At 44.7% G+C, this 12,044-nt stretch overlaps 1 protein-coding gene across 1 annotated transcript; it reads left to right on the forward strand.

The window, feature by feature from the left end:
• The first annotated feature begins 9,111 nt into the window (after positions 1-9,111).
• LOC131207733 (uncharacterized) lies at positions 9,112-10,833 on the forward strand. The gene is made up of 2 exons (XM_058200357.1): positions 9,112-9,426; positions 9,493-10,833. Exons 1-2 carry the CDS (start codon positions 9,112-9,114, stop codon positions 10,831-10,833), a joined length of 1,656 nt encoding a protein of 551 aa, XP_058056340.1.
• The last annotated feature ends 1,211 nt before the right edge of the window (positions 10,834-12,044 follow it).

Below are 12,044 nucleotides of genomic sequence, written 5' to 3' on the forward strand. Positions count from 1 at the left end.
TTACTCGACTCGAGCTGCAGGAGGAAAACTAAACTTACTTGATACTTAATTGTTTTGCACGCGGTTGCACCAAAATTACACTTAATCACTGATTTGCGTAGGAATGCGGCCATGTGTGCGTGTGTTTGTGTGAATTCTAATAGCAAAGCATTAAATTGTTTTTTCCGCCGTTTTTTTGTTTTTCCCGAGTCCTGGCGTGTCAGTGCCTGGTGGAGAGCCGCGCCGGAAGGACCGCTGATTAGTGGTGTCCTGCCGGGTTGCTGTTTAGATGCAGTCACCGAATTATGGACGGTTAATTATCATTCCATGTCGTTTAATAGTCTGTTCCGGACGTGAGTGACGATGGTTTCGAGTTCGTTGGTTGAGTTGCAAAAAACTAGGAAAACCACCAATTCGATTGAATGCATTGCGAGGAATTATTAGTTGATTACGAAGCGTTGAACCGTGGGGCACGTTTCACTGGAGGTTTTCCGGACTCGGGCAGCTAATACACGCGGTTCCATCGGTGCATTGCTAATAAGATGAATTTTGAACTATTTTTTTCTTGTAAATTAATATAGCACCTATTAAGCAAAGCTTTATTTTCACGATTGTGTTAAATGTGCACCGAAATAGCTTCAATGACCGCAATGGAATGTAACTAAACCAACAAAAAACGAATAAACGAATGAATGTTTCACAAAAGATGGTAGATTTGTTGTATTTCTAATTCACCGAACACGTTCGGAATTGTTTTTTCAAGTATTAACTATTTTGTTTTAGAATTCTTTGGCTTTGGGTTTGGATTGAAACGCTCGTTAAATAAAAAAATCAAAATATACAATGACGTCTATTGAACAATTGATTTGATAACGGAAATTCAATGGTAGTTTTGTAATTCTCAATCTTTTTATTTGTCTTCTTATTAACGCAAAAATACAATGAAGTATCACGAATCCGTTGTTGTCGTTTCATACTAAATATTATTAATTTTGTCAATATTCATTTAAAACTAATGTTTACTATTTCCTAAAATTTAGAGTTTAGAGAAAGTTTATTTTTCGTTATTGTACCACTTTCTCGTTCGTTATTCTTCCACTAGGGGTTGCAATTCTGGTGTTTCTAAAACTCCTCAGTGGCGAATTAAATTAATTAATTAACTGATCAGTGGTGAATTAAACTCTCGATCAAAGATTTCGACGAAATTAAATTAAAAATTATATTAAATTACATTAACCGTTGCGCATGCTTCAATTGCAATATTCAAAATGTCTGTTGGTGAGTTGCACAAAAGTTGCATTGTTGAAATATTTCAAACGAATTTGCTTACAGCGGTTCATGGAGTGCGTTTGATGTAACGTTTACTTTTTGAATTGATTTTGTGTTTTCAGTAATTAACTAGTAACGCATTTTGTTTCTTCGCTGCTTCTGCTTGTGAAACGCGGAATTTAACGTGACATTAAATACAATAAGGTCTATTGATGCAGTAACAAGAAATCGAATGATAATTCAAGCCATAGAACATATTTGGATTCGAGTATTTGACACAACAAGCCTCAATTATGTGTGATAGAAACTAGGAACTGGCTTTGAATGAAAAGTGGATCTATTTTATTAATTGCTTAGTACTGTCAAGTCAAGAGCTACAGTTGTGGCTGTCTTTATGAATGTTTTAATTAAAACGTTTTCTGTATCAAATGGTTCCCTTCAGTGAAGAGATGGTCATTAAAAGAGATGGTCAACTGATAGAAACGATTTCAGGGTGAAAACAAGGAATCAAAACCATCATTTTTGCGACATTTGTCCGACACCCTATGGGCCCTTGTTTTGCGCAAACGTTCGAAACCGCAACCAATCATTGTGAAAAGAACGTAATTGCCGTATTTCTTCCCATTCAACGGTGATTGCTAGAAGTGAAATCAAAGTACGACGGCACCGCCGTCTCGAAACTTATCTGCCTCCGTTTCGGGGCGAATGATTGCCCACCATTCCGTTTTCCACTTTCTTGCTCTGCCTCGGTTGTCCATCATAATAGCAGCAATCATCTTAATGACGAGATATTTTCACGGTGACTTCAACGTCCGGACATCCTTCGGTGTTAAGATTTCGCTTCCGTTCCGCATCCGTAGGGAGCGACTTCCGGTGGACACTTTCTTTAACCGACCGGCCGGAAAAGGGGGCCGGCCGGGGAGTGTTTTGGGGTGTTTTCCGCCCGTAATGCCCGCCATAAGTACGGGCACGGAAGATTTCTGAACTCTTTTGGAAATCTAATTTTGCTAAGCTGCGTCAAGTGGGAGGGCAGCAAGTTGGCCACAATCGGTCTGCAGAAATGACGCCACCGCCACCGGCACGTGGGGCGCTAACCGCGGGAATCCACGATATGATTAGCCCCAGCGCGGTTCCGGGGAGTACATCTTCCCTTTGCAAGATCATCCGGCAAACGTTGGCCCGCCCGGCATCCCGTTGTGACGTGTGTCACAAATCACGGTAGAAGTTTCGAGGATGTTTTCGAAGGCGGAGGCAACATTTCCTCTCCGCACACTTCTTTCTGGATCATTAACGTTGTATTGTGTCGCTTCGCCCCGGTTCAGGTTTCCAGTGCCAGCAGAAGGAAAACGTACCGTCCAGGGGCGAAGGGAAGTCCATTGCGCCACATGCGGGTTTTCTGGGCGGAGAGATTATGTGCTCTTTTTTATAAACTCGCAAACGGAACATGCTGCCACTTCCACATCCCGCGCCGTTCGTCTTGCCGTCTGAGGGGCGATCAGTGCGAAAAATCCTGTTTAATCCTTGCGGCGAAAAGCACCTCTCATATATGGGAAGGAAAATTCGTACGTCCTCCAGGATAATAAGGATGATTCCAGGAGGAATCATCCTTATTTTGAAAATATGACTGAGGAAAACTAGCGTGAAGCGCTTAGACGCTGGCAGTCAAATTTGTCGTTCTTAAGACCGCTGCCTTCTTATTAGTTAGTGTCCGAACGCCAATAGAATTTGCTTTTCAACTATAAACTTAATTAAATCGTCATTAGGACCCTAATCATCAACATAAATTTGTCGATCGCCAGTCCACAGCGAATTTAATTGAATGAGTTTCGCCACAAAATGTTCCTGCATTATTCGTGGATCTACTCATAATTCCTTCTTATTCGAGGAAAAATGTACAGGAATTCAGACTTCAATTATTTATTTAGGGGATAATGGCAAAAAGTAATGAAATGTAGTTAACGTTGCTAGATTTTTTTTCAAACGGTAAATCGCAGAATAGAAGGATGATCGACCGTGTTCGAGCATAAACGACCATATTTATCATCTCCGGCAAATGCTCAAATAAAGCACCGCTTTTAGCGAAAGACAATCGCAAAACTTTGCCCGTGTTTGCCGGCATCGATAAGTTAGGAATTGATTGTGAATTTAAATTCAATTACACTGACAAACATGCCCTGCTCATTGAACAAAAGCCACACACCACGCTCACGTGTCTCTGGCGCCGTTTCCTATTGACAAAACGCTCTGCGAAGAGAAGATTTTCAATTTGCATTCCTATTTACACACACTGGCACACTGTTTCGAGCGCGTGGATCCCATTGTTTCTTTTTCCCACGTCGGCGCCGGGTGTCGGTGTCACTAGTCCTAGTCTTAAATGGTTAAACATCAATTAATTTCAATGTTCCGTTTCAGCAGCAGCAGCAGCAGCAGCAGCCGAGAAGCTGTCACTCGGCAGACTGTTTGTTTGTCTCGTTATCTTCTCCTCGGTCTTGAAGGCCGCATCGCAGCATCCGTTAATTGCGAGCTCCCCGCATAGACAGAGCATAGTTCTCCAGTGGCCAAACACAAACACAGTCGCTCTCGGAGGTCTTAAGCTCTTGAGCCTCTCTCTAGTCAAACGCTTCGACCCGTTTAGTGTTTGATGCACGGATGCCCGCCAATCGGAAGGTTTCGCTGGCGGCCGTTTCGCTGCCCCGGTGTCCCCCGATGGTCCCACGCTGTTCCCCGAGGCGGTCGATTCAAAAGGATATTCGACAAAAATCTAATTAATTTTCATTCGCACGGCACCACGGGCGTGGTGCCCGTGCACTGTAATTGATATTAATTGTGTCCGATTGTGTGATGGAAGCGATTAAATTGATTGCGATACAACCGATGCCAAGCCCCCCAACCGACGGGATGGTCGTGGACACATACGACGACGATCCGGTTTATGTTACCGGCGTGTTTTTTGTTTTGCCGTCCGGTTTAAAGCGGCGAATCCATGAAGGTAATTTGTTGTTTGTTCCTTATTTGCTTGTGGCGCCGCAAGGACGAAGGATGGCTCCCCCGGATTGGGACGGTGGCAATAAAAAATATAGCCAACCAGCCAGCGTGGACAAATGCAGTACAAACACGAACTCGGGGCCCAAAACATGTGGAAATGATGAACTTGCAACAATTATCGGATCCATCGGAGCCGGTGGCCGGTGGCATCATCCCATCGTCGTGACTGTCCCTTTTTTGCCCACCGTATTTGTGCAACGTGTCTGGGTTTTCGTTCGATTTTTTATGCTGCGATGGGCCACCCGGGCACGTTTGCCCTTTTTCCCGATGCGCCTGTCAATTTGTCTGTATGTTTTCCATTTATTGCCAGTTGGGAAAAAAATGTTGGAACCGTTCCCGTTGAGCTTTACTTTTCCGCGGCGAGCTTCTTGCTCGAAGCTTGTTTCCTTCCGTTTCCGATTCGTGCCACGCCGGTGCCGGTGTAAAAAATCTGATACCGATCGCCCGATGTTGGTCCGGAATCAATCGTGTTCGAAATACAATGTCCGGTGACCACTGGGGAAAAGGAATCGGGCATCCCAACAAAACAACAACCACAACCACATCCGGGAATCCGCCATGACCGGGACGCGATACAATGTTTACCGAATTAATGAAATGATGTGCGCGACCAACATTTTTGAGCAAACTCTCGGGCAACCCGTTTGTAATAAGCTTCGGCACACTGTTTCCACTCCATGTCCATGTAATTGAGGTGCTCCCGCTGGGTCGGTCGCACTGTTTGCTGGTCGCACCGTGGAAACGTGCTTTTACCGGAAACACGTGTTTTTGTTTGTGATTAATCGTCCTGCCCGGGGCCGATGGGGCCTGCTGAGCCGACGGCCGACGGATGGCTGAGGCTGACAGCATAATGGCGAAAACAAGGTGATCGTAATGGGGACTCAAAGGATAAGCCTCGCGCGCCTCGGTCCATCAGCCCGTGGACGGACGTTTAATCTGCTGCTGCACGTGTGCAAGTCATTGGATTAATTAAACGCTTTTAATTGAATCACCAAACCCAAGTGCACCAAACCGGCGGAGAGTCCACACCGTGGTCAACTGTTGACGAAGGCCGTATTGCGGTAACTACGGGGCATGGGGTTGGGTTGCGCCAATTTGTTGCGCACTTTTGAACAACAATTTAAAAACGACGGCGACTGGGCAGGTTGACACGGAAGCGATAGAGTAGATTAAGCGATCAAAAAGATCAGTCGCGCTTTTGAGCAAGTTCAAGTCTTTGGACGAATCGGCGTAGTAGATTTTCTACAGTCTGTCTCAAAGTAAACAGGACTTTTTCAAAATAAGAATAACAAAAGGTTTTTTCTGCAAAATCATTTAATTCTATTGAAAATAGTCTTCTTGCGCTTTGATACACTGATTTGCATGACTTAAAGATTGACGATTTTAACGTTGACGATTTTAGATCGTTGACCGGCATGGCTCGGAGTACGTCGATTCAATCCTTCTGAATGGCCAAAATGTCAGCATAACGTCTTCCTTTCATGGGCAAATGAAGTTTTCCAAAACGTAAAAAGTCACAGGGTGCCAGATCAGGTGAATAATGATTTATCGATAAAATGCGATTTTTGAAGCCACCAAAAATGTCGGCTGCCAAGGCCTTTTGAAAAAATCCTGTTTACTTTGAGAAAGACTGTTTAATCTTGTTCCAGAAATATCGTATAAATTTATCTCATAAATACAACAATTTAAATTTAACTTAAAGACTAGAGCCGAATAAAAACGCTTCAAAAATTAATGAGGGTTGATTTCTCAATAATGAAGCATTCAACGTTTAAAGTTTAGGCCGTGCTTCATTTATCCGACTAAAGCGTGATTCGATTTCCAAAGAAGTTTGGTAGATTGTAAAACAGTTTCTGGAAACAACAACAAATTATTAGAATTTTACGTGAACATTTAATGGAGTTAAGTTTTCCGCCATTAGCGATACCTGAATTGATCGAATAAATAACCGAACCCACAAGCACAAAGTCCTACTGATAACTTCAATGGTTCATCGTGCATCATACTCTTGGCGGCTAGCAGTGTTTAGAAACTGTTTTAATTTGAACGCATCAACCTTTCTGTAAATAATACTTGGTTTTGATTGAAATTCGCGAACCCATTCTACGTTACTCGCAGCATCTGCTTGACTGATTCGCTTCAAGTACCAGACATTACACCCAATATTGCATATGAGTCCCTTCGCACTTAAACACACCCAACTAGCTCGTAAAGTATGAATAACTATGACGGTAAGCTCGCGTGCAATGTTTGAAGTAGTGCTTCATCTGTTGATTTAAGAAACCGTTTCTGCGAAGAAAGGATGTAATCGAAAGCCGGCCGTGGCCCCGTGTGCGCTCTTGGAGCACGGCGGATTACGTGAAATTGCCACAGATTGAAAGGGCATCGTGCAACCGATGCAGATGCAGAATCCTTTGACCGCGCTTGGCAGTCCCAGCCGAGCCGAGAGTCGCCCGAGGAGCGCAAACTAACAATTCACACTACGCAAACAATATTCTTCGCTCCCTCGAGACCGTGGCCAACCAAACGCCACGTGGACCGGGCTGAAGGTGGTCGTGGCAAAGTTTTCCTCGCCCGAGGATCGGCACGCACGTGGCCGCGAATGGCACGCGCGTGCGATGCCTGTGGCTACATTTCGACACCACCGCGCTAACGAACGTAACGAAATTCGATTCGAAACACCTCCGCCGTCGCCACCGCCACCGCCATTTGACTTTGAGCGGTCGAAGTCGAAGTTTTACCGTTTTTATTTCGACTGTTGGCCACGGGACGGTTAGGGCGGAAATTTGCTGGCAGGGCCCGGTTCCGGACGCCAGATGGAATGTCAAACTCGGGGACGGGGAATTTCATTTTTCACTTTTGCGCCAACCACTCCGGGAAGCGGTGCGTTAAATGCTCGCTCGAGGACACTCGAGATTCTGTGGCCGTGGCGGTGGGAAGATGATGGTGCTTGGGTACTTTTTGGCGGCGGAATGCGCCTCGTGGGAGGGTTGGCCCGCGCGACATACCGCCGGAGCAGATGGTCGTTGGATGTTACAAAACATGCGAAAGTAAAAAAAAAACGAGCACAAAATTCACCCTCCAGCACGGACAACCGTAAGTTGCGATTGCCACATGGATTGCGTGAGCGATTTGTTTCCGATTTCCCGACATCGCCCGGCGGAAGCCGATGGAACTGGAGAGGGTGCCCTCTGTTTAACGACGATTTAATTGCGCTTTATCGCAGATCTGTTCACGCGCCTCGGCTCGAGGACACGTGGAACTCGAGGTTCGAGGTTTGGCGCGCGCACGCCTTATACTGCGCGCCCGAAGAACTGGCCGGATGTCGCACGTTCTGTTAAATTTAATTTTGATTTGCCATAAACGCGTCATTACTGCTTGAGGGTAATTACGGTTGGTCCAGGCGATGGTCGCAGCAAGGTGCGAAAAGCGTCACCTTAAGCAATTAGAGTTGTTTGATTCATTTTAATTTCATTAGAATTGAATATGAATCGCTCAATCGCGTTGTCAAAATTATCTCTAGAACTCTTTTAGGCCATGTTTTTAAGATGACACTGTGTACTAGGCTGTTCAATAAGTTTTGCAGTTCGATAAGAAAAACCATATTTTTTGGGTTTGAAATACACTTTATTATTCAGTTTGGCCTCTCGGAACATCAATACACTCATTCTAACGAGAGTCCAATTTATGAATTCCATCCCTGAAGTGATAATCTGGAAGAACTTCACTTCAAAATACGCTTCCGCAGCCGTTATGGCGTCATCATTTGATGAAAAAAGTATTCCATGCATAAATGTTTTTAGGCCTGGAAGCAGAAGTCGTTAGGTCTACATCTGGTGAATACGGTGGACACGGAGGTGCATTGTCCTGAAGAAGTCTTTTTTCACGAATTTTCTCTTTCAGTTGGTCTTAAAGGTTACAACAATAATTGAAATTTAGTTGCAACGAAATTTATTATTAGCAGTTCTCAAGTCATCCAATAACAAAATTTCACTCGCATCCCAAAAAACTGATTCCAACACCTTCTTGGCCAATTTCTGGACACGAACTCGTTTCGGAGCCGATGGTTCACAATAGGTATAGGATAGGTAATAGGAAATAGGTTCACACGATTTTTAGCCTCTTGTTTCGATTAAGGATCATTGAAATAGACCCAATCGAGGCACAAAATACACTTTATCCTTTCAAAAACGCTCCAAATATTGCCGAGAAAGTTGCATTCAAATGAGTCGTTTTCAAAGTTTGTACGACCACGTTTATATTCAGAAACCCTCTTTTAATGTATTAATTGAAGGCAAAGAGTTCTTTATACACTTTAAACATTTGTTCATAAATTTCCTTTGCTTTTGAACCTTCCAAAAATAAAAATTTAATAAAAAAATAAAACTGCACTATACTTGATTTTTTCCATTGTGAAAAATACTGTGACACGTCGATACTTAATGGCTTCACATACGTGCATATGAAGACAAAAAATATAACAAAAAAAGATTAGGTTAGTTTCAACTGAATCGTAAAACTTATTGAACACCCTAGTATATAAATTTTTCAATAGGTTCTGTGCCAACAAATGCAAACACAATATATAAATTTGTTCGATATCAATCAACAGTTACATAAAATACCACTCTCTAAGCCATCGCCTGATTTAATCATTTATTTAAATTTCATACTTTCCATAGTGGAACCATCGCAACGCATTAACCCATTATAAAAGGAACACCGTTTTGATCCATTTCGATGCTCGAAACTCGAGTCAACTGACCTTCGGTCTGCAGTTACTAACGGGTAGTCAGTAGTATAAGGCTGCACCCGGCTATGGCACTACTGTTCATGGCCACTGTCGGTGGGCTGTTCTCTGCTGCACTTGGTGCGATAAAGCTGCCCACAGCGCTGTCCGAAAATAGTCTGAACTTACTGCAAGACGGCATCGATCGCATCTGCAACGTGACGTCCCTGAGTGAGATTTTGGTGGTTAACGATGACTCGCCAGAGTCGGATGGATCCGGTCTACTACTGCCGTTCGTCAGCTGGCATCGGCCAGTGACGATCATCAACTCGAGTTACACGACTCGACAGCCCGAGGGCAAGCCATGTATCGTGGGTTTCTTCACGTCATCTGCCACGTCAAAGGCAAGCGCGGTGGTAGCGTCCAACGGCAAACGAACTTTTCGGCTCATGCTTTTACTCGGTTTTTAGATAGCAAGGAAGTACCTGGGGCTGTACACCATGTGGATAGCCGTGCTTCCGGAAGATCTGATCGACCATATGCGGAGGGCGACGGCGGAACTGCTTAAATGCGTCATGTACTACTACATCTACGATCGAACCACACTCGAGGGCGCTTGGAGTGTCGAACAGAACGGGCAACGGTTTCGGGCCTTGGATCTAACCGGCCCGGCAGTAACGGGTGAGGGAGACCTGATGGGACAGCAGCTGACGTTCCTGTGCGTGAGTGCCGATCGCGACACGACGTTCGATGTGGAAATTGGTGAAACGATCGCAAAGCGTCACAACGCGACCTTCCTGCTTTCCATGAACCTGGGGCAATGCAGCGATTTCATGTACAGTCCGATGTATGGGAGCATCCTTGGCAAGTTGGTTGCACTCCCGGAAATGTTCTACATGTGCGTGCTGGTGCCGAAAAGTGCTCAGAAGTCCATTTTCTCTACTCTGCTCGACCCGTTCGACAGCTACACCTGGTTGGCCGTCGTCCTGGTGGTTGGCTTCGTCTCGATCGTCCTGTCAGTGTTTGGTGAATCGTATCGGAGACACAACTTTTTGGTGATCGCACTCGAGCTACTGATGATCGCAATCAACGGACCGACGCACACGTTCGAGGGACGCTTTGAGCTGCGCATCGTCGGTCTGTTCATGGTCATGGGGATCGTGCTGACCTCGTGCTACCAGTCGTTGGTCATTTCGTTTATGTCCGCTGCTCGATTCGATCCCAACCTGGACACGCTCGAGCAGATCAACGACACGTGCCAGTTCCAATGGAACCTACACCTGAGAAGTTTGGGCTTCAAGTTCAAGCACGAATTTAACTTCTTTCGGGAGGTCGATTCGCCTGAGTTGATGTGGCAGGACAAAGTGTGCACCTTGGTCCCGTGCCACGATCTGATCATGGAGCAGTCTTACATTACCCGAAGCGAACTGGACGGTATGGAGGACTTCAATCGGTACTTCCGTTTCGCGAAAGCACGGCTACGCCCGTCGGCGGTGATGTATCTCGTATTTCACGGCACACCAATGCGGAATCTCATCGAACGGTATTCGATGGCCTTTATCGAAGCACACCTATACTACTATCCCATGCTGCGGGCGGGAAAAAAAGAAAATGCTTTCGGGTCGGAAGGACCACACGAAGGGCCGAACGTAGTGGCGACGTCCGCCGACGATCTCTTGATCGTGTGGATCATCTACCTGTTGGGCTGTCTGCTCAGTGGGGCCTTGTTTGTCCTCGAAGTGCTCGCGGTCTGCATTCCACGGATGTGGAGATTTTTCCGTGGCAAAGTTGGCAAGAAAAGCATCTGGTAGGAGATGTTGAGGATCAACCAAGTGCTTTGAATGGCTGCTGAATTAAAGCTTTCACCAGGTTTTAGGGGCTTGTAACAACTCTCTGTCCCATCAGAAAATCTGTTTTTGGAATATTCCAAAGCACTTTGCTTGTTTAGTCAAAATCTACTTTTATAAATTTTTATAATCCAGTTCAAGTACTGCGATCTTCCAAAAGCATGGTCATCGTAAGCTTCGGCAAGCATTTGATGCGATCCCCGAGAAACGTCATTTTCAGGCTCAAAAGTCGACATGGTTTAACCTCTTCAAAGACAAGTTGCAAACTAAATTAATTTTTTGTAAATAATTTTGTCAAAAAAGCATAGTGAGGAGGACCAAATGGACAGCTGGAGCCATTTTTAACCCGATCCAAGTTCATAGATATAGAACTGGTTAGAAATAATAAATACTACGTAAAAATCGTACGAAGAATGCACCCTAATTCCTTTCAAGTCTATCGAAGTGTTCTTTCACTAGGCTGGCTAACCTAGTGAATGTTTTTCGTGAAATCGTGTCCTGCGGGATTCTTACAATCCTTCGACACAACCTTTCGTTGGAGCCGCAGTCGAACTTTTAAACGCCCAAAGAATAAGACTCTTTTTTTCTATACTGTGGATTGAAGTTTTAAAACGTTAAGACACCAACTTAATATAAAATAGGTAGGAAAATAGGCTTAAGAATTTGTCACAGTCATAAACACATTGTAACTTGTCTGTGAGCGAAGGCGCTCTACATAGCACAGAAAATTGAATCAAGGAGCAAACATTACCAAAGGAAAGTTCAAGTGAACGTTGTGCAAAGAAAGCAACCTTAGACGACCACAAACAGAAGTAGCATGGGACAAATGCCATATATTGGACTTCGGAACTACTGCAAACAATCACAATTTACCAAACATTACCACAAATTGTGATGAAGATTTTTTTTTAAACCTAGCGCTGCACTTGGCAGCCCCATCAAGGGGCAGCATTGATTGGAGCGCCATTACAACAATGGTCCGCCTGCGCTTAAGATTTGCTCCTTCGCCGTCCACGGAGGGTTGTTAAACAGCACATCAAATGACGCCCAGGACGGCGATTGTCGTCGGCGTCGGGAGTGGCGGATAAGTAAGTACGCGCTACGCGCTCTTAAGAGGAAAAAGGAAAAAAGGACATCCATGTTTATGACATGCTACAAAGCGGCGGAGAACAATG

This window comes from Anopheles bellator, chromosome 2 (genome assembly GCF_943735745.2).
Source record: "Anopheles bellator chromosome 2, idAnoBellAS_SP24_06.2, whole genome shotgun sequence".
Lineage (NCBI taxonomy): Eukaryota > Metazoa > Arthropoda > Insecta > Diptera > Culicidae > Anopheles > Anopheles bellator.